Genomic DNA, 24128 nt, shown 5'->3' with positions numbered 1-24128 from the left:
CAGTAATGTATATCTAGCTATACAATAACATAGTATATATTAGTTTGGGTGGGTATACGAACTCAATAACATATGGCAATGAAAAACGTAAAAATATTATAGTAGAATAAATTATGTGACATCGAAGATAAATGATATAAGGCCATGTTTATTTTTATGGGCTCTGTGTTTTTATGAGTCGTTTAGTACCCATATATTATACGTAAAACCTCTACTTGGATGGAACGGATGTTATATCATTCCGTATTCCGTTTGCACGGTTTTGCAATTTATTTAATTAAATACCTCTATACTGAACTGGGCGAGAATAAAAAAAAATTAAACGCCCTACTGCTTATCTTCCTGAGCATGTCGTCGTAAAAACTGACATAGGGCCTTATGATTCTGAGTTAATATCAAATCGTCGCAAAACTCATATATTTTTGTGTTTTTTATAATTATTTACCCAACTGCGGCGAAATAAAAAGAAGGGTTATGTGTTTCACCGCGATGTAGGTATATATGCAAGTTTGTATGTATGTATGTGTATACACACTCAGTATGGCTGTTCCAACCTAACATCTAAACCACTTGTCAGAATTTAACAAATGAGATGTCACTAGAAGCGTTTTGATTATTCGGCTTTCTGACGTCACGCTAAATCCAATGTCGCTCTCTCGCTACACACACACACAAACACACACACACACACATAATATACTAAGAACGAATAATGATTATATATAATCATCCCTCTAAGTATTCGTTACGATGTCACTAACACCCTATTGTATGGTTACTTGTATGTATTGTATGTATGTATTGTACAGGGTATAAGTGACATCGTAACGAATACTGAGAGGGATGATTCAGCTCATTATTCTGAATTAATATAGAATTCAAAATAATTTAAAAAAACACAAAAATTTGCGACTGAAAATTCCACTTGATATTAACTCAGAATCATGGTCTGAATCATCCCCCTTAATATTCGTTACAATGTCACTTACACCCTGTATATAATATGAAAAATAAAATTGAAATAAACTTCATTTTCCACAATATGAGCCAAAAAGATCTTTCTTTCTCTATGCAAATGAGTAGCGTGCAATTTAGATCTGCATAAGGACAAAATAAAAAGAACTTTGCTTGAAAATGGGAGACTAAATTATGTTATATCGTTAGGTTGCCTGGAAAAAACTGTTGCCTGGAATTACCTCCTGGAATATGACATCTTTACTTGAGTAACAACCATACCAACCAACATAATATGAAAAACCATAATTGTATCAATTATTCGCGATGAACACCGTGACGTGTTTTAGGAAGTAATGGAACATTAATTTCAAAATTATATTGTAAGTATAAGTATTGTGTCCGAACGTTTTCTACTATAACATAACTTCTGTCACTTCCGTGTATCGGGGATTCCTGCTATGGGAGACTTACTGTATAAGTATGTACTTGCCTTAAATAATAATAATATTTGTTTTTACATAATGAATACACAAATATAATAATATACCTACCTACCTACGCAAGGACATCGCGCTTTGCCGCGGGTTTTTATGCCGACTCTTTGTGTCTCATGTTTCACAGTTTGAGCAGCGTATGCTCGTTAACCAGGGCTTCGAGCTGTCGTAGTATTGTCACGTGATGGTACATTATGCCTGAATGTTCCCGGTGAGTGTCCGCCTCTAAACTACTTACCTTAAGCCTATTTAGGAAGTGCGATATCTCGAGAGCCACAAGGCGCGCGTTGGCTACTGCTTGCACGTACGGAGGCTCGGCGCCAGCCGCCCAATCCACTGACACCACATTGACCCCACTATTGGGTCGTGTTGCCAGCAATGCTCGCGTCAAATGCTAAAAAAAATGAGATGATTATGGCTAGAATCTACCACGCTTTCCACTGCCAGAGAAATTACACATCATTGAACATATTTTAACTGTACAGTCATGACCAATATCATGTACCCACTTTAGAACCCTGTCACACTATCATATTTTGACATTTAATGACACTTACGGTTTAATTTGCCAAAAAAGTTCAATGTGACATTGTTTCAAAGTGTACACATGTTAGTACTCATGACCGTATATGGCACTATTTTACATCCATACGTGTTCGAAAAGTTTATTGAAATTCAGTAGTTTAATATTATTTTTATGGCAAAGCAGAACAAATTACATAAGCTATCATGTCCTAGGAGTCTGCATACTTTAATTAACGTTATTAAACTTTCACAGCATTTTTTAGATCACTTATGTTTTTGTAATCATTCCAGAAGAATCGTTTTAAATTATCATTATTATAAACTTCGAATATTTCTAATATTAAAATGGACCAACTCAGTGACGGATGAGGATGAATATGGCCAATAGGGACTTTAGTTTGGAACTGTCATCAAGCGTTGACGTGTTTTGGGTGGGACCTACTCTAACTGAGGATGGATCATTCGATACTTAAAAATAGTGTTTTTGCTGTTTTCTTTCATTAGCCATACTACATAAATGAAATAATAAGTAGTTTCAAAAATATAGTAAAATATAAGAGTTTGATTTACATTTGCGTACCCAATTCGACGCTACAGTTAGCTGTAACATAACTAAGTTATGGTTGGTACTTACATTGAAAAAAATAAGCCAAACAAGGAATATTTTTTCCTTATCCTTATTTCACAACGACTAAGTAGAGCTTTTATTCGTGGCGAAAAACAACTCAATATTTATGACACAAATGCAACGACAGAAAACCAGTTGCTCCTTTATCAAAATAAACATTAACGTATTCCCACCAGTGAACAGGTAAACAAAAAGTTAATATTATATCTTCTTGAACAAGCATTAACATGGTTTACATGAAAGCAGTTGAGCCACTTTAATCTTTGAAACTTTGTTATCTGAACACGAGCGGTGAAACGAAGTGACAAAATTATTGCAAACTACTTCCAGGGTATTATTTCTAGCTCTTGGTCCAAAGGAGATCTTTGTTTGAAAAGTGTTACGCAGGTGTGTGCCTTTGGGAATAATAATATTATTGTATTCCCTGTATTATAAAAGTAGGTCGCTTGAAGCCCCGAACCGCGTTTGATCGCAGTTTTAGTGACAGAGCGACACTATTGATGTTTTGCATTCAACTGTAGTTAGTTAATACCAGTTAATACCATCAGGAAGTTAGGTACAATTTTGCACTAAATCAGCCACAGATTCAACTGGGCAAGAGCTCTCAGCGCTTTTCCCATTGTGTCCACTCCCGCACACATTTACGGGCGGCAGTTTACAATAAGTCATCGTTAATACACTTTGGGTTCCAGTTAGTAGGAAAATGTGGACCTGCACATACCATAGTCTTTCATCGATCTTGGAGCGTTTACATAACAGTCGATGCTAGAATATTACATTGCCATTATTCAATGCCTTACCTACAATTTTGTAATCAATACAATATCAAAATTAATTCATGGTATGGCTTTTGGTGCCTGATATAAATAAATACATCATAGGTGCATCATTTGTTACCTTAACTCTTTTCATTGTGTTATTTTGAGCTCCGGTTTTTATCAATGGGTTCGTGGAATTTCATCTCGCACTTCGAAAACTTTTTTATGTGACTTAATATAGATTTACCGCTTATGGCATTTACTATTTGGCCAGACAAAAGATTTAAAGAACGTACGTACACAAATAATATCAAATTATAAAAACATCTTACCCGTATCCAGCCGGTATAACCGTTACTTGTGAAATCATGTATCAGGAGCTTCAGACAAGAGCGAATGTTCAAATCTCCAAGAATATCTGCAGTCAAGTTCTAAATAAAGGAATATATTTAATTAAAATTGAGTAAATAATAAAAACGATCTTAATAAGAATAATCTATTACACGTAGCAATACATACACCTAACCAACATTATGTTCACAATTCTTATTACTGAAAACCGTTTAGGATTTCAGACTAAATTTTCTTTGAACGTAAGATATCCCTGTGTCTAGATATTTATGTAGGTACTTCTATGTTTGTTTGATTAAACTTCGCATACATACCCCGTCCTGAAGATTCCAGTGGACAAATATAGTGTTGACAGCGTGTCTGTCTGAAGGCAATAAATTCACAGGTCTGTGCTTTGGATGCGACCATTCTGGCGTCAGCTTTACACATCCGAGTCCATCGTAACATCGTTCTTGGTCATTTAATTGTGTTACTCCTATTGAAACGGTATATTGAATTTGTTTTAGTAGCAAAGGTATCTATTTATACATACTGGACAATGTAATATAATTATAAATATTTATAAACAACGAGGAAATTCTAAAGAAGCGCATAATACGACTTTAAGATCTACGTTAAACGGAAGTTAAAGAAAAGCAACTCGTCGCTGTTAGAGGCAGATCCAAATCTCGATTGAAATATACAGATATAAATGACTGAACTCCTCAGTATACAGGATAGTGTACTCATAATAGATATTCATAATCTATAGCCATGCTGTGGGTTAACGCTGCTTCTAGTAGATAGTTGATTTCAAGCTTAGCAGACTGTTTCAAAATTAGCAAAATAAATTACAAGTTTTTCAATTCAATTCGTGATTAATAGCTTTACAATTCTGCCAAATCACATCGATATTAAGAAAACATTGATACAAAGAGCCACCAAAACGCATTTTAAAGCATGTCCATGAGAACTAACCGTCCAAATCAGGTGCTTCAGTTTGTTTCTTGAACAAACCTCGTCTTTTAGCTGTGCTATACCTAGTAATAATATTGAGAATTATTAAAATACAATAAAATGCAAAGTTTTTGCGTCTCATTGACATTTTTGAAAACTCTGTTCGTGTTGCTTTTATTCGCCTAATAAGGCTGGCAAAAATCTTGAGACCATACAGCCTGGACATAGGTATTGAAAAAAAATCTATTATTTTTTCAATATGGATTGGCAGACTCTAAAATGATTATTTATCAGATGATTATTTATTAATGTAATATGTATAAAATCTTCTTCTACTTAAATCGTGCAGAAGGTCCGAATCTGGAGGCCCGTGTTACCCTAGTTGTGAGGTTTTGCTATTGTTATGTGCTGTTTATTTCAACTATGTATACACCGTCAAAGGTATAAAGAAAAAGTAGGTAATAAATTCCTTGTTTTCAATTTATTATTTCTTATAGATACTGATAAATGTATTTTACAATTAGCCTTCGATCAAATATATATGATCGATGCAATGAGGATCAAAACTGCCTATATCTTCCTTCAAACAATATGTTTGTTTACGCAAATAGTATGGGAAACTGATAAAAGCTGCCGCCTACATTTGAGCTTCTAATTTTTATACTTATTAGCTGTCTGTCGATTTGCTATCTGCAAAAGTCAAGATTGACGTTCTCAAAGGTGAGCTTTTCTTCAAATTCCTTCCAAGAACATATTCCTTCTTTGCAGATGGACCTCATAGGTTCTTCATTCATGTAGAACACTACATTATATTCATCCATATTATTTTTCAAACATCTGCAATATATAAATAATTAAAAAATATTATTAGCAGATAGATATATTATATTTAGAGAGATAAGTATTATCAAGGTAAGGTCATCTAAAGATTTGGCTACTTAGGTACTCTGAGTTCATACAACTGCAACAAGCCAGAACAAAAACATAAGTTGCTGATATTGGCATAAGTGTAAAAATCCTAATTCTATGCTGATATCACTTCAAAGTTCGTTCATCATCAAAACTTTAGTTCCGAGTTCAAAACAGTTTAAAACTAAAAACTTCTTCGGAATTTAAATGTGGAATAGTTATAGTTAACTGTATGTAGGTGTAGATAACAAACGTACTCTCGTTACAAATTCAAAAGTGCCTACACAATGTAAATTCTTTAACGAGTAGTTCTCGTATTGGGAAATGGTTTATAGCCTCTGTAGATGAGCGGGAGAATTTTCCCATCGGGACGTTTACAGGCCGTTAATAACAATAATATAAGTGACGTTCTGTTTTTACACGTAGGTACTTTATTTTGTTTTATGCTGAGAAGCAGATTAAGGTAATTCGCGTTTTAGTAACAAATATTTTTATTCATATTAAAATCATTCAACACGCATTACTTGTATAGCAATATTTGTATAGGTAGACGTAAAAACTAACCTGCTCAGTACAGCGATGAAGTTTGCAGAAAACGTCGACATTTTACAACTCCTAAACTTGCGATTCGTGTCTCTATGGGACCCATCTAGAGGCGATTCATCTTTGAACAAACCTAGAGTAGTGTACACCATATCTAACATCGTTGAATGAGTGATGTATGTGACTAATTTCTTGCCTTTTCCTTCTTTTGCTAGTTTAAAGTTCTGTAGTAAATCTTGCAAAGGCATTTGGCCGAATTTTTCTGCCATTGGTGTTCCGTAACTGTTTCTCATATAATGTATCAGGTCTCCAATATATTCTACTATGCCCAGATCTTCGGTGGTAAACAGCGCACACCAGGGACTCAATTGATTATCATACCCGGACGAGGTGTATCGGCAGAGATCGTATAACGCAGTGATATTTGACTGTGTCAGCGCATAGCTTAAGCCACTTCTCCTTTGAATTCTGTCTTTTGTCTAAAATAATTATAGTTTATGTTTTTAAATGATTCTAATGTGAACCCTCCATAAATCATTATATGTATTGAAATATATATGATTTTATCTTGAATCAACTTTACGAGGCGTTTTGTAGAATAACTACTTATTAGAGATTATCAAAAGAGCCTTAACTTATAACTTACTGCTAAATACTCAGGATTGGAATAGTACTTTTTCACTTCTTTATATGTATCAGAATTATTTTTCACATCAGACAGATAAGCTTCACACGTCGCGAAAGGCTGAAAAACAAAATTTTTCCTTAATTTTTAGATTTCAATAACAAATTCATAGGTTGTGTGATCTGGGAGATGAACTGTCTTTTGTTTTTTGGCATAAGTTAAGGAATAAGAATCTCGCTGCATGGGAGTCTACTACAGCTAAAATGTATGTAAACGAACACGTGTATTTGAATCAGTATTTGCATACGCTACTTATACGGAGAACATCCGTACGCGGGCCTTAATCCGCATGACAGGAAACATGCTCTAAGGGATCACGTCGGGTCCAACATGATTGATATATTATAGGCACATGGTGTTAAAGTAGACATCCCAACTCAGTAGGGTCAGTCATATTTATCTTCTGCTATAAATACTAAAATAACTACATATTTTAAAAATCGATATTAGGGATTATGTAAAACGAGTCAAATAACAAATATTCACTAATTTTAGCGGAATTTACTTCCACAAAGCTTAAACGTTTATAAATCTATCTTCCAAGAAGTATATTTATCACTATGCTCTACACTGTGGACAGTAAACTTAAATAAGATTTTATCCAAACTTACAGCTGCAACACTAAAATCTATTTTAGGCCTTTCGTATGACATGTTTTTGTCATCAAATCCCTGGATAAATGCTTTCGCGCTATCTGTTACCCAGGCTCCAAGAGTGGATGATTGAATCAGATAACTATTTTTCTCTAACTTTCCAAGTAGTTTCAAGAACGCTTGTTGTAGCCTTCTCCCTGGAATTTTAGAACGTTTTAAAATTCACATAATGTTTAATTATAGAAATATCATCAGTTACTATCGATACAAGTTGTCAAATTCATTGTGTTTTAACACAATCTCGATTTATTTTTAAATTAAGGCTTAAGATGAGAATATTACACGGACAATGTGCTAATCTCCCGTGCCGGCACCAAATGTTTCATCATTTCTGTCATACTCGTAGGACTTGGTGTCAGAAGCAGTTGCATCTTTTGTTTACTTGCAGATTTTTACTCGTTGAGTGATTTAAATACCCACATTTATAATAATATGGTCATAACTACATTCCCGATTGGACTAGTTAGATGTACGTCGGTCGCAAGATGAACTGAGTTTATGCATGTATTTTTTTCATCAAATCTTTAAGTAAGTACGTGATTTGAATGATGCTGTCTACAGGTGTTTATCTCGACACCCATTCGTCGCATTAAAACAGAAAAACAAATATTTAGAAGAGTTCTATACATGGCATTGTACATAATTATAATCATAATAATTATAATATAGTATGTAATAAGAAAAATAAATGTTTAGTATCTATTTAAAGTTACGATTACCGAGATTTCTCATGTCGTCCAATCCTTCTGCTGTTAGCTGATGTGGTTCATTGAATAACTTATTATCTACCGGCCAATCCTTAAGGTTCTCCACGTCTTGAGCGCAAAGGGAACTTCGTCCATCATCATAACTGGCAACCACATCGTCTCGTATCTTTAGAGTATCCTTCATCAGTTTTGCAAAGTCACTTCCAGGTTGCCTTTTCCCGTGTCTGATTAACCCCCAAATACTTATTGGTTCACAGCCTGTTGATATGATTAATAAGCAAGTAGAATTATAATCATGTTAGGTAACTTACCTAAACTGTTTTATTTAATTTCTTTTCACCGCCGTTACGGAAAAGCATAGTTAGCGCCTGTAGAAAGTGACTGTTATGATTTTGTATCTTGTGCCATACGAATACTAAGTACCTACAACATAATTGACAAGTCGATCTGCGTATTGTTACGCTTGGCACGGAGACGTTTTTGCCTCACGAATTTATCGCAGATACTATTACCAGTTTTAAATTTTTTTCAAGTGACTCATTTTTTCTTATAAGAAGTAAATTTTAAAGTTTTAATTGAGATTTTTTGTTGTGATTCATGAACTTTAAGTGTATTTCCCTTCTTTAACTTAAGCATCACACAACGATCAAAAACGTTGATTTAAAAAATGTTTGTTAATACATATATTATTATTTATAACCCTTTTTATAACTTTTTAGTATGAAATTGAATTACTTACCTTTTATCTTGATAGTTGAGTCTCTGATGTCACCTCTTACAGAGTCGTAGGGCGTTTTACTTGAAAAACATTTGTATGGACATCCGGAGTTCCAATAGCAAAACGAAGATGAATTGATTTCTACAGTAAATAACAGTACTAGGATGTATCTTAGCATATCCTTCATCTTATAATATACTGTTACCTATACGAAGTTTACTTGTATTGTATAATATTAGTTTACATATATTTTTAATTATTATAGTTCGTCACTGCGTTCTTCTTGCGCTAAATCTCTATTAACACTGTCATTGAATTCAAATCATCTGACGAAAATACCTGTTATACTACTACTATTCGTTTATTTTTGTTTTTTAAATGACCTCACGGAAATACTTACTGACGAGTTTAAAACTTGTATAAAATATAATATAAATTGCATTAGTTTTTACACTGTTTCCACTTCTCGTTACAAAAGCTAATATAAAGTGTGGTTAACGATTTTCCTTATATAAATCTTTTAAGTGCAAGTCCACTTGGTTTTTTTTTTTTCAAAGTTGATTATTAATGAGCAAATATTTAGCCAAAACTTCGCATTTACATTTTTTTATTTCAAATTAATTTGTCACTTCTCGCCTGTTTAGGGTAAAAGATACTTGAATACTAAACGAATAAAACCTGTCTCTTTATTTCTATATTACGCCAGAAATTTATTTGTGAATGTTTAAAAAAATTGTTATGATAACAGCATTGTTCTATTAGAGACGATTTCACGTTCACATAACTTTACAAATGTAGGTCACATTGTTGTTAATATTGTAATAGGCGAGAGGAAAGGTCTCAGAGGATATTAAATTGTTTGAAATATATATCAATATAAAAACTTTAGATGATTTTTTAAATGAAATATACTTACAAGAAATTATTTAAAAAAGAACATCGGTTTTCATTTCTAAAACAATGCGGTACCTTTATCTAATGGTTCTGTTACCTCTATTTATACCAAAAACAATGGGCAAAATGGGCTCACATCCTATAGAAATGTCATGTTTATTCAATTGTTGGTCAATTGTGATTCATCCATTCATTTATCAGTGAGGTTCACAGATGTATGCCCGGATTCTCGCCTGAGTTATTTAAGTTTTGAAATAAGCATTTTTGAGTTTTCCAACTTTGTTTTGTTTTAAAACCAGTTTATTTTCGTTTTCGGTGATAAGTAGTTGTCAACTTTATAAGACTTATTAAAAATTTACCTCAGGAATCGTGTTTAGAATCTTACTGTAAAACTGCAGGATAACGTTTAAATAAACCATTTACTTTTGATTGATTGAGGGAAGGTCTGTGCCCAGCAGTGGAACGTATATAGTCTGTTTATATTATCTTATATTACTTTATGGTCACTCAAAGTAATAATATTTACGTGACCAGTCGAAAAATATTCAGAGTATATTCAACGTAAACTCTACTGCACTGCGGATTTAAGTAAGCTTACTTTAGTTTTAACAATGTATTCTAATAATATATAAGGTGAAATATTGAATTGAAAGACACAATTTGGCACAAATATTTAATTTTCCAACTATCATCTTTGCATTTTCCATCAACAGGGCTAAATAAAATAAAATATTAATTAATAATTGTATAAACCAATCAAACAAAATATTCCTATTAACGTGGTATTCAACATACTCGTATTTGTGATATCATAATTAAGTGATAATAACATTATAAACATACATGCTAATTGCCCTACCATTGATGTTTTGACTTTTAAGTATATTTAATTAAGTATTTTAATACCAATATAATCATTTTTTATGTACAACAATATGCAGATAAAATACCAAGTACATAATCTTTTGTTTATGTAATATGTTAAAATACTAATCATAAAATTGGCGTTATTTTTTTAATTATATACAATAAAACATTACAAGTTATTTAGTTAGTATTTTCTTTGTATTTTTCGATATCATATTGTTTTATTAAAATATAGATTAAACAATAACTTGGTTGAAATTATAAAATAACAATTCTGCTTTCCCACGCATTCCATACACGTAAAATTGGCAAGATTATTTAAATGAACAATAATTTGTAATGTGTATTTTTGTAATTTGTAAATATTCTTCTTTATTTTGTTTATTTGCATAGCATATTTTATTTAATATGCCAACTTTTAACATGTAGCAGTTGATAGCGTTACAAATATATTTAAGTAGGTATACGCAAAAATAGTATTTTCCTAAACAATTAGTTTTTATCTGAGAATTTTATTCCTGCTGATGTGTCTATTCAAATATATTGGAATCCTGAAAAGTTGTGTTGCAAAAAACCATTCAGAGAAATATTATTAGGATGTAAATTCGTAACCTAACAGTTCTCTAACCACGGCTGTGCAGCCGAGACGGTCGTGAACCATCGAAACTCGTAAACATAGCAACCAGACGTGCCAACTGCATTCTGTTTGCGGTTGCCTGCCAATAGATCCTGTTAAAATCTAAACATGTGTATTTACAGATACAGCCGTTTATTATGTTACTTTAAGTCGAAAAATAATAAGCTGGACCTGGATCTATCATAAGTTTAAAAAATATAAAAATTATATTTATAAAACGAAGTCACTATTAATTTGCTCAACGTTTCTGTATTCATCTAGAGTAGTTTGATCTTCAATTTCTTAAATTATTTATTGTTGGACTACTTAACATTAATTTTCATTCTACCTAATATTATAATAGTCCGTAATTTATACATTAGAGAGAGAAATGCATAAGACTTTAAATATCACTAGATGACTCACATCCAATAGAATTATGTGTAATGTATCTATTAACAAACAAAGTTACTTTTTTGGTCCGAAATTGGAATAATAACATAGCAAATTAATATCTTGGGGAGCACCACAGAACGGAATATACAAACATCGCCAAAAGTAATACAACGGTTTTGGGAATTACAATATTGTTGTTCGCAAAGGGAAAACACGAAAGGTCACTGTATTAAAATACTCTTCGAACTAAAACCCTACCAAAATGAATATTTGAAGCTTTTGGCTTTGACGAAAGCTACCATGTAAATTAAAATCATTTACATTTCAAAACATCAAATAGACAAGTGACGCCATGTTTAGATGGACAAGCACGTATATATAAAGTCTATTCGGAAAATATTGCTCACTTTTTCCTATCATATAGGTACTTAGGGAATAGCGAATTTAGCATAAGCCGCGCTGAAATATAGGATAGAACAAGAGAGAGAAAATCTAACTAAAGTCTAGGGTGCAAGTCTAGGAAGAAGTGTTATAATAAACTCTTATTACTACCTAATTAGATACGTTTGGCAGTTTTGTTGTTTATTTTTCGAGCTTAAGTAGTACGACCCTAGCGCATGTTTTACACGAGTTTATTATATTTGTAGTACTTAAATTATGTTACATAAACGTTGTCATTTTGTATACAATACAAACTATAAATTGAAAAGATGAAATTCTTTAAATTATGAGAACATGCTCTTTTGGCCGATACGGTGTCTTCGCATGCTCAACGAAAATTTGAAGCATAGATCCCTAAGTTTGTTTGAATGCAATCATTTATTATGAAACTAATACGAACTAAAACCGGAACTTGCTTGAGTTGGGAGACGAATCCACCAACTCACTGGTTTTGTTTTGCGCAACTCCGACGGAACGGGAATAGAAAAGTTTGCAATAACAGTAAATAACTGGACATTTTCTTCAAACCGCAACAATTCCAAATACAACTTGTATGTTGTACAATCGAAGTTACTGGTGGAACACACTTTTCGATCCGCAATGCTGGATTGAGGTGTGTACCAATAGACATGAAACACACACGGTCACAAAAGTATTTTTTCGATCAGAATAACTATGCCAAACCACGTAAACATTCCTTAGACATAAAAAGATCATTTTTCAACCGTATCGCCTACTTCGCTTTACCAATAGCAATACTCGTAACATATCGTTTAGATCCAAAATCAGTATGTTCTCAAAGCTGCTGTACTTTCCAAATAAAAGTTTGTTATGTTAATTAATGCAAATTCCAAGGCATGCAAATGAGACTATTCTATAGTGTACACTAAAATTAGGAACATTAATCATTACGAACATGTGTGATTTTACTGTCCCTGCCGATATAGAATTCCTAATTTACTTCAACTTATTCGATAGTAGTCGTTTATTTGCATCAAAAAGACCTTTAAGTGTTTTTTTTTTTAATATTTTGTACTTACTACACTATTTTTCATATTACAATGCCCATGGTTGAATTAAAATATCTATCGCCGACTAGACTATAGGATAAAGCACTTTAAATTTTCTGGTCACAGCTATTTAATACATATTTATAGTATTTCAAGTCTACATTTTCATATTTCTAATAATCGCTTAAATTGATTTTCTGGACGTAAACATCTCCAAATTCAATAGTACCTACCAAACCAAGTACCATAATTTAGATTGTTTGACGCGGCCTTAATATTGAAGAAGCAATTAAATGTAAAATAAGGCAGCTTGTCAAATACGATAATACCAAGACACTGAAATGAACACCGTATGTCTTACTATCGCTCGCTAGACGATTCCGCATCAAACAATGTAAAAAAGGCACTAACTCAACCACTACGGCGTGTACTGTCGATACTCCTTATCGCTCTCGCACCGAGCAGCAATGAGACGTACTCATAAGATTGTCTGCCGACCAATTTCTTCCCAGAAATATATTCAGAGTTCTCTTTCATCCAGGATCTTGCTTTGGATCTAATGTAGCTCTTCTCTCTTGCAAAGCCGCCAACAACGCTTCCCGAACTTCTCGCTCTGAACTCCGCCATAACCTTATTAATTCATCTTCTGACAACAAAGACAGTTCTGACCGTGCTCCTGTTGGAGACACTCTAGGATACGGTGGGGCTGGAGGGACTTCTTGATCTTCAGAAACTAAAATTTCAACACTTACTCGAGGAGTTGGGCCGTCTATATTCAAATAATTTGTCGATCGTTCCGAAACGTCTTGATACGATCTAGTAGATGAACCTTCAGCTCTTCTGACCATCGGAGAAGGTGTGCGGAGTCTAGTATTTATGTCAGGGGGCGAATTGGTTAAGCAACTCGTATCACGACTCAGTCTTCTTCCAATATTTAGGCTAGTTCGCTCATAGAAAGACGTTGAATCGGAGCCGAGTACAGAGTCAGTACTAAATCTTCGAACATTTAGGCCGGCGAGGCTACATCTTTTCCGCCGTCCCCTCGGAGATCGTATTTGCCGCGGCGAACGACCCTGTCTCGGCGAGCGTGAGGGAATTTCGGGTGAAGGAGATAGGAATTTTGATTCAGTTAACTCTTCTGACACGTCAGGAGTTTCAACGGCGACGTGTTCCTTTATTGAATCTAAAGATTGATCTCGATCTCGCCCTTGTTGAACCCTAATAAAATAAGAATATTCCATCAATGATAAAATCTATGAACTAAACCGTAATCTCTTTTTTAAATGCTTACCTCCGAATTTCTTGTATCATTTCGAAGAATTGAGCTTTGCTTTTCCGTCGTCTACGCTGTTCATGTTCCTTCTGAAACAAACGGGAATTCCTGTCATATTCTGATATACCTACAAATCTGTTTATTTCTAAAGGTAAAATTATAATTTATAATTACCCTTTTGACACTTTTTTGAAATAGCGATGTAAAGTGTCCTTGTCGAATGGTGTTCACTAGTTCTCTAGCCGCATGATGAGGAGACACCAATTCTACGCAGTTGATGAATCTGTACAATTTCTGTAATCAAACAAAAAATAGAATACCGGCAGTTGTAGATACAGTCAACTGAAAACAAAGTGGAACAAAATGAAAAATCCAAGTAAGACAATAGCAATTCAAAAAGATTACGTCTCGTCAGCAAAGACAAGTGGTCGTTCGGTGTTAAAAGCGTCTGAACCGAGTTCGACATAATCCGACCTGAGGCGTCTGACTTGGCTTCTCGAGGAGAGCAAACAAAGTGTCCCGAAGTAAGCCGCACTTTGACTTGTCAAACTTTGGCGCTAGTTTGAGTAGAATTAATAAATTATTGACGTACACTCCTTTGGGTAATTTTAAATTGTTTAGATCTACTCTCAATTGTAAAAATAATAAACGTGAATCTTGTTAATCCGCTTCGGGAAAAGCGGTTCTCGGTCGAATGACTATCTTTAGCTGCGCCACTTTGTTCACTCCACTGTTAGGTGTGTCTAGTAGACTTTTAAGGGGTTAAACACTTTAAACAATTGATTGCAACACTATGCGGCACGGTGGGTGAGGATGGTATACCGACGTGTCGGCATAGTAGTGAGATGATTGGTGATAACGATGACAAAATAACGTATTAAATTCAGCAGGAATATCATATAGTTTATTAATAACACTGCACAAACAAATCCAGAATTAGAGGGCACGGCACGAGCTACACAGTATAATATATTTATGTTGTTATTACGAAGGTCGGGGATGCAATGAGTCAGTGTAAAATGAAAGGAAATGCGGAATGGAATGAGAATTTCGAAATTTAAAATGATTGACGGTCAAAACGAAAGGCCAGTATGTCTACAACTATATATCTACTATGATCAGAGTGATATTATAATATTTCATTACAACATTAAAAACACTTTTGCTATGATATATATATCTTACATAATGATAGGTGTTATGTTTACCTGACTGAAGAACATGATATTCCTGCTCCTCCAAATAGTTCCTTTGGGTTGGTGTCGTAAAACCGGCAACATGTATTTATAAAATAGGTGTTCGAGGATCAATATCAGGCATCCGACGATCATTCCCACACCAAGCAGAATGAACACACCCGCCACTGCCGCGACACCTACAACACACATTATATTTGATGAGAAAAGTAATAAAATCTCGTGAGCTTCTGTCTCTCAAAATAATATATATATGAAATATCCTATGTGTTACCCGTGTTTGTTTACTCTTTCAAACAAGATAGTAAAATTTTGTAGGTACCTACTATGAAACGCCTGTTTTATACAGCTTTCTTATATTAAATAAATAAGATAAAGAACAACTATGAGGGACGTGCCAAAAACTTAACAAAAATAATGTCTTGAGACAAACAAAGATTAGTCCGCGATCTGTCCAAGATCCTGAATAATTAGTAGAATTAGGATGACAATAAATTGCTTGCAATAAAACGGAAGGCGGGTGGGCCTGATAAGAAAATTCTAAGCACGGACGGGAGATATATTTGCGACGGCCAAACTATAAAACACACAAATAAAATCGCGAGTTAAGCCGGCAGAGATGAAATCGAGAACGTTCAATAATTTATGAAATAAATGGTTACTTACAACGTCTTTATTTGCGAAAGAAACATTACTTTTGGTATTTATAATTCAAATTGAAATCATTTCTCTGCTTTGACCGTCTTTGCTTTTTTATAGACTCGATTGATAATGGCTAGTCTGTATAGTAAAATACTTACGAGTAGACTGTTTATGTAGGTAGGTAAACAGGGTAATGTACATACTTTGAACGATATATGAAAGTGTGTTTTTTTTTTAATAACTGTGTGAGTTTGTATATTATAGAAATTATCGTTATATCGCGTAATAAAGTTAAATTTACGACGGTTTTTAGTATCATTAAAAATAGAATTACGTCACTTAAAACGGGACAAAGTTGCACGTGACGCCATTTCCCTCGGGCAGAATTTAAGATACCCTGTAATATACTCGACGTATTAGCATAAATTTATTATTCCCTGAAGTTCGTTGTCAATATTTAATTAATTTTAAAGCGAAAACCAAACTACTAATACCTAGTACACTCTACATAATTAAACCTACACGACTCTTCATAATCATCATCTGAAATTATTAAATATTACTCTCCTCTAAAATTATTGAAAATGACTAATATTTTCCATAGATTTTCGTTTTGTTAGATAATTGTAATGGATACAATGGACAGTTTCTGATTTAACATTTTGTGACGCACTGGGATTATGATAAGAAAACGGAGCTTTCAAACTGCATTATGGCGGAAAATTACTCTATCGCCCGCTATCTATCCAAACAACAAATAATACCACTGGGAGCATCTAAATCACTGTTACACTTCACTTCATTTACTGCGAAAACTTTAGCAATATGAAATACAGATACGAAAAGTTGAGCGAGGCAAACCTACGTTCAGAAACGCCATTAAGGCAGCAAGTAACTTTTATAACAGTTTCAGAGATTCACAATCTGCTGTAGAAGTATATATCATGACTTGCCTCATGTACTGATGCCCATAATATTATACTGCTATTGTCATTAGATAATAACAACGGAACAGTCAAATCTTCAGGTTAGGTTAGCGGATAGTGCTAGGGAGATGATGACGGCATTAAATAATTACTATCTACTATTTTGGTATCTGTAAAAAGATCATGCTCAAGATCACGACGCGGCTCTCGTCAATATGCCGGAATCGTGCCCTAAGCTTCTTCGGACATATTACGCGGTCTCCGAAGCACAGTCTGGAGAAGCAGATCATCGTTGGGCAAATGGATGGCAAACGTGCGCGAGCAAGGGCGCCTACGAGGTGGTCTGACGTCGTGAAGAAGACTGTGGGGGGCAGCATACAGAGGGCGGTCCACGCAGCGTATAGCCGTACCGAGTGGAAAACCATAACCTGTGGTCGCGATCCTCAGCAGTGAGGGAACGACGAAGAAGAAAAAGATCATACGTAATTTAATGAAGAATAATTCTGTCTATGAACCAGTTATGATGCAATAAATTTGAAACTCATACCTGCTTGCCCCTTTTGTGAGGCACTAGGGAAGGCTTTTCAGATTGTGTTTTTTTGCCATAGTGTGTCTTTTTACATAAATTCCAATGTGTTTATCTAAAAATACCGTTGGACGTGAGGGGTCGATATTTAAAATGTCGGTCATACAGTGAACATGTTAATAAATTATACTTTAGACGAGTAAGTAGTTTTGTAATTGTTTTTGTAAGTTTAAGTAAGTGTACTTAGTGTGTGCGTTAAGCCGTTGGTCCCGGTTACTACTTACTGATGTAAGTAAGTAGTCGTTACATGAGCCATGTCAGGGGCCTTTGGCGGCTCAATAGTAACTCTGACACCAGTGTTGATGAGGTTGGTAATACACCTCACAACCGATTCGATAAAAGAAGAAGAAGTGTAGTTTTGTAAGTGTGTTTATATGTGCAATAAAGCGTTTTTGTATTGTATTGTACCTAGTAACTTTTCACAGTTGACGCCTTAGGCTCTTGTTCTCGTTTACTTAAATAAGTACGTATGTAGTCGTTACATGGGCTTCGTCAGTGCATTTAGTGGTTCTATGAATAACCTTGGCGTGGTCAAAGCAGTCATCAGTCAATCCTTACAACCAACACGAGACAAGAAGAACAAAAACAGTCAGGGTACGTTACTAGGTACGTTAACAGGAGCTTCCTTTGGGAAGCTTAACTTTGAATTCTACAACGCCCCGAAGATTCAAAATAATAGATAAACTCACTCGACGCGCCACCTCATTTTTTTAACGATAAATCCCATGTTTAATCTTTTAGGTCGACTGGTGGTACCTCCCCCTCCCGACGTGTTGAGGGCGGATTAACGCGGGGGAGGCGATAAATTCTAATGAAATTTCCGACGGAAACGAGCGAGCTCACTATGTACACGTAAGGAACTAACATTAAAATAGTGATGTACAACTCTATTACGAATTAAATTGCACTGTAAACTAACAAGGTAGAAAGTTTGAAACCAAACTTATTTACAGCTGCTACGAAACTTCGGCAAACAAAGAAAAAAGATAAAATTCTTACCCAAAGGTTTTGGCTGGATTCCATAATCGGGACTAAGTTTGAAGCAGGGTAAGCCCCCGTACCACTTTTCGGTCAATATATCCATGTATCCATTAGATGAATATTTAGATATAACTGCTGATATGCTGTCCTGTAAAATATGGTTGGTTTAAAATTGAGAATAAAAATAAAACATATCAAAGCTTAGTTGAATAAAAGGCTTTTCCAGTATTAGATAAAGAAGCGTATTTATAAATGTCAGTGCTGAACGATCGTGTTTTGTTAAAACAATAACGCCCACATGCGGCTCATTTACCTGTATCCAACAAAGCTTTGAAAAGGAATTTTCTAAAAACGCAGTGTCACGATTCGAAACAAAAACTGTATTCCGCTGATTTATGTCATGGTTGGCGTAAACCTCTAAGGTATCGAACGTCGTCAAGATAAAAATGACGTATAATCGGCTGAGGCTGAGTTACATGACACCAGACTATCGATCACACCATTAGCAGGCCCGCGTGCGTCATCCATCAATCTTTCCCTGCAAAGATCCGGAGCCCCCCACCACTCAGGCCTCCTCCCAGATATCCTTGGTAAATATAAGCCACTTTGCCACCAAGACGCTGCTCGAGCCACAGCATGTCTATTTGTGGTTTCAGACCAATATGTTTACCATGCACTCAATAAACATCAGTAAGGAAAATCAAACCATCAAGTCAAAGTATTTTCGGATAAATTTTCCTACACGTTAGATTCCTTTTTTTTCGATTCATGTTTTCAGTAATAGGATTAGATTGGAAAAGCTGGAAATCCCGTAACATTTGAGAAGGTACGTGGTCTTGTTGCTTACCTTCAATGGAAATCCTTTAGTCATTCCGATGGCATAAGTGTCCTCGGCAAGAGCATGATCTCCTACTCGTTGCAGTTTGCAGCCGTGGTCAGTAGCTCGGTAATAATCTAAAACCGGAGTATCTGCTATCAAGAGATCCAAAGAACCGTTTCTGTAACAAATTATTCTTCATAAATTCTTAATCTTTTCAGAGAAAACCCTCTTGAAATGTGCTACACTCTTATACTATACACACAATCATTCCTAAGTAAACAGATAGCATATTCTACCTCGTAAACGTAAAGTGTTAAAACAAGTTTCTGACGGATCCCTAAAACCCGGGCCCGGGGTAAAAATATACTCCGTCGTCACGATAAAAAGCACAATAAAACTGACATTTCGCAGGGTAACAGTAACTCAATCTCCTCGGGTATAAGGCACAATTTATCTCACGTGATAATGAAGTACACATACTCTCAGCTAAGTGTATTTGCGAATTAAACAACATTCTTCTGGGGAAATTAACATTATCTGCGACGTAATCTCTTGCGGTGGTTTACAGTATAATTTCCAAAATGTAGGAGCGACTCCTAAATCAGGCCCATAAACCAAACGTACTGAAGGGTATTAAGTAGCCATCTGATAAAACCGTTAAGCTTGTGGACCAGAAAATTTTATAGACCTATAAACCTTGCGTTTGCTTATTGTTTAAATGATGCTTGTAAAATAAATAAAATACCACTTACAATTACTATCACCAACTAATAGTAGTTTTAAACTTTCAACTCGATTTTGTTATTTTAAAATTAATTTACTTACTAGTTTTAAAATAGTTACCATTCTAAAATTATGGTTCATATGAGAAGAAAGTAAAAGAAGATAAGAACAACACAAACATTCAATTCACGAGCACTTACTTAGTTTGAGTTTAATCTCAATAAAAAAACAATTATTCAAAAATTGTTGTCGCGCCCCACCTTTAGTTAAATCAGAAGGATTAAAAATGAACTCTTGGGTGAATAATGAATCTTTCAGAGTAATTAGATCATTCATTTTTTTACTAAATTCGTAAAATTTTCATTGAAGCTTTCGGAAAAGAAAAGGGGAATGACTTACTGCAGCGAAGAATAAGGAAAAACGATTATTTATTAATACATGCAGATTGATAGACCTTTTAAATATTATGATGGCAAGACATATTATTTAATAGGAATGCAGGATATTTGATAAAACGAAAAGAAAGATTTTGATAGACGTTGAGTAAGGAGTATATGAATACTTTATTTATTCAATTCAACATTAAAAACTGCAAAAGATACTTTTAGTGGGCACTAAAACCCATAAAGACTTATAAGGACAGCGCATCTAAGTAATAGCGGTGGTCTCGATCTCAAATCTTATACAATTTTGAATGAAAAGACCCGTAGTCAGTGTCCTTGAAAGTGTCAATAAGGTGTTGTCAAGTAAGCCTATCTTTACGACATGAACTTTTATAATTGGAAAACCTAGACTCATTTTGCCTTACAAATAACTTACGACTTTCGTGGTCTAGTGGTTGAGCGTTGTGGTCATGATCCGGAGGTCCTGGGTTGGAATCCCGGTGGGGACACATAACAAAAATCACTTTGTGATTCTTAGTTTGGTTAGGACGTTACTTCCTAAGACGATCCGTGCTTCGGAAGGCACGTTAAGCCGTTGGTTTCGGTTTCTACTTACTGATGTAAGTACTTAGTCGTTATATGGGTCATGTACCCTGACACCAGGGTTGATGAGGTTGGCAATCGACCTCACAACCCACACGATAGAAGAAGAAGATTAACTCAAAAAGAATAACTCAAATCCAAAACTGTTGACTGGTACCTAATTATTATGTGAGTACATTTATCTTCATTAAGAGTTTCCTAAATGGCTACAATATGTAGATCTATCATTTAGGCAGGTGTGTAAACTCTCCGAAAAGTTTTCTGTTAACTATATACAATTTGAAGCTGTTTATAACTTGCCAGTGCGAAAGTTTCGCCTCACCAACTCGTGCCGACCAATTTGCAGGTGACCCTAATAGAGGTCATTAACTCACCTGAGCCTTTGAATGCCTTCCTCGACGTCCTGTAACGCGTAACGACGCATTTGTTGCGCCAGCTGTGGGTTATTCCGTTGAACGTAATACTCCGCGACTGAAGACCTGGCGGTGCCAACTCGAAGCGACAGCCACTGCAAATGTCAACTTATTAAGACACCTGCAAAAATTGTTAAATAAAACTGACATATTTTTAGTTTTGCAAAAGACGTGACACTTTTGGCAACCAAAATGAGACGCGTGAATTAAAAATACTCACATTACTTCTTCCTTGATAATCATCCACAGCATTATGAAAAAACAGTCCAGCTATAAGGGCGGCAATATTGGCAGTGTAACTGGCGACGAATATCACAGAAAAGCCGCCCCAAACGTTTATTAGAAACTTGTTAGGCCAGCTCTTAGGAGCTTTGAAGGCAACTAAGTGGCCACATAAGAGGCCCCACATGACCCACAGGGCACTTGATATACTAAAGTTCTTGGACCTCTGTCGTCCCCAAGGGTTCAATCCAAAAGGAGACAACCACTCATATATGGCGACAAAGATAGCGGTAACGTTGAGCGACGTGAATATTGCAATCCATAGTTCAGGTGAAAACGGCAACAGAAATGCGAGCAAAGGTATATCGGGTCTTTGATTTGGCGCCGCTAGTATGGAAACTCCACTAAAAAAATACGGCTGACTAAAATCGATAACTTCAGCTCGCGCAGTTGACACGCTTAGCGCTGCAAACGACATATGTGCCGCTCCTGAAACCAAATCTCCAATAACGCCATTCCATTTCTCAGGATCTTCATTTAAATCTTCATAAAATAAATAATTCTCGTCGTCTTCCTCGTCTAAAGGTTTTCCATTTCTGTATTGAGAACGATAACTTTGCTGACTCATCAAAAACTCATTCGCCTGACTTTGATATTCATTAAGTCTACGAAAAGGCTTGACTAATTTTCGGGATCCGTAAAGGCCATCTTCTACAATGTACAAATGGAAATCAAATTCAAGTTCTTGGGCAATATTTTCTAACAAATCCATAGCTAATCCATAGCAACAATGTGTAGCCATTCGAGAGAAAGTGCTAGTGGGTTTTGGGGTAGGAAAGAAAAAGTCTTCTGCATCTTGTTCGCTTTCTCTTTCCAGTTCATTGAATGCAAGGGTCAAGTTATCTTTGTCAGATGTTTGTGGTCGATGGCATGGAAGACCTCGGAGGCATTGACCATCTTCGTCAAGCTCTCCTTCCATTACGAAAGGCGGGGCAAGTGCTGTGACGATACGAAAAATTGTGCGTGCTCCTGCCGATTGCCCGTGAGCGACGAGCCGTCCACCTGGCCAGACGATGGTATGAAGCCGCACACTGCGACCTAATACTCTCCCAACTTGCCTCCATGTGTTGCCACCTTCAGCTCCCGGTACTAAGTTTAAAAGCGCAAAAGAAGCAGTCAGTGCTTTCTCTGGTCGTTCGGTACCTCCGGCCAATGCCGCTGCAGTCGATATCCGTGTTTCCCTGTAAATAAAATTCAAATATTAGCTTCCAAATAAAGCGACGCGCCCTTTTCCCGGCTCTAGAAAAAGAAGTACGTATTTTTAGAAACTTTGCATTCGAAGTTGGTTTAGGCACTAAATATTTCCGAAGCGTGAGACCAAAAGGCAGGTAACTTTTACGACATTTTGTGTAACTTTGCTTTTACCGCAACACGAGCGTGAAACCTCTAAATCTTCCAGCTTAGTTCGTTTAAGGTACCCAGATGTTTACCGGTTGAATATTTCACGACAAATATAGAGTGACGTGTAAAATTGGTCTGAGGAAAATTTTCTACAGGGTTGCTTTACGTACCTATATGTTGAGGAAAAATACAGCGATCTATTCGAAAAGAAAAATATATTGCGAAGTTACAAATAAAAAAAAGTCTACTTGAATACAATTCGCATCTATTAGAGCAGTACAGTGGGAGTCTCTGGAATATTAATTTTATTGCATCAGCTTCGCAGGTAAGGACGGCACATCATGTTCATTATATACGGGACGATTGAATAAATTTCCACAGATAATTGTTGTTGAGGGGCGGAGACCTTGGGAGTAGTGTGTCGCTACACGCCTTGGCAATTAGTTTGTCTTGACAGACTGAGCGATTTCCGGGATACAGCATAGACATGCCCGCTTGACGATAATAATGATTTTTTGTTTGTTGTTTTAATTGATCCCGAACAATACCTACAAGTTGTTGCTGCGGGCGGAAATAAGCCTGTTTATTATTTTAAAATGGTGGTTTATAGAGGCACTGGTTACGGATAACAAGATCGTAATATTGGTGGAACAAAATAGTGATTGGATTGCAACATAATTGTGTGCTCCCAGGAAGAGGAAATGGTTTCGAGCGTGCAATATCCGAGCCTGGCCGCGATACCGCGTGCCTCCTGCAGCTAAATTGATAATAACACAATTTGCTACACGAGATTTACTACAACATGCGAGTAAATTGAATGTATTGGTTGTACGAAAAGGATTTATTTAGTTACTTAACATAACATAACATA

At 35.4% G+C, this 24128-nt stretch overlaps 2 protein-coding genes across 3 annotated transcripts in view; both read right to left on the bottom strand.

Annotated features, from left to right (window-relative positions):
- Nucleotides 1-5180: 5180 nt before the first annotated feature.
- LOC126367164 (multiple inositol polyphosphate phosphatase 1-like) lies at nucleotides 5181-9180 on the bottom strand. Its single transcript, XM_050010577.1, has 6 exons — nucleotides 8886-9180; nucleotides 8159-8404; nucleotides 7398-7576; nucleotides 6748-6846; nucleotides 6123-6580; nucleotides 5181-5486 (listed from the first exon to the last, which is right to left on the bottom strand). Exons 1-6 carry the CDS (start codon nucleotides 9049-9051, stop codon nucleotides 5336-5338), a joined length of 1299 nt encoding a protein of 432 aa, XP_049866534.1. The 5' UTR covers nucleotides 9052-9180; the 3' UTR covers nucleotides 5181-5335.
- A 1248-nt stretch (nucleotides 9181-10428) lies between these two features.
- The window catches only part of LOC126367147 (uncharacterized), a 39327-nt gene continuing 25627 nt past the window's right edge, over nucleotides 10429-24128 (bottom strand). The window contains exons 7-14 of one of the 2 annotated variants that reach the window (XM_050010550.1): nucleotides 21855-23097; nucleotides 21596-21729; nucleotides 19540-19690; nucleotides 18711-18840; nucleotides 15570-15736; nucleotides 14536-14655; nucleotides 14380-14450; nucleotides 10429-14306 (exon numbers count right to left, since the gene is read on the bottom strand). In XM_050010550.1, coding sequence (XP_049866507.1) covers nucleotides 13622-14306; nucleotides 14380-14450; nucleotides 14536-14655; nucleotides 15570-15736; nucleotides 18711-18840; nucleotides 19540-19690; nucleotides 21596-21729; nucleotides 21855-23097 — 2701 coding nt within the window. In that variant the 3' untranslated portion in view covers nucleotides 10429-13621. The remainder of the gene's footprint in view (nucleotides 14307-14379; nucleotides 14451-14535; nucleotides 14656-15569; nucleotides 15737-18710; nucleotides 18841-19539; nucleotides 19691-21595; nucleotides 21730-21854; nucleotides 23098-24128) is intronic. The other variant, XM_050010551.1, reaches the window with a different exon arrangement.

Source organism: Pectinophora gossypiella, chromosome 5 (assembly GCF_024362695.1).
Source record: "Pectinophora gossypiella chromosome 5, ilPecGoss1.1, whole genome shotgun sequence".
Classification (NCBI taxonomy): domain Eukaryota; kingdom Metazoa; phylum Arthropoda; class Insecta; order Lepidoptera; family Gelechiidae; genus Pectinophora; species Pectinophora gossypiella.
The sequence above is the reverse complement of the archived record's forward strand: the minus strand, read 5'-3'. Positions and strand labels throughout refer to the sequence as shown.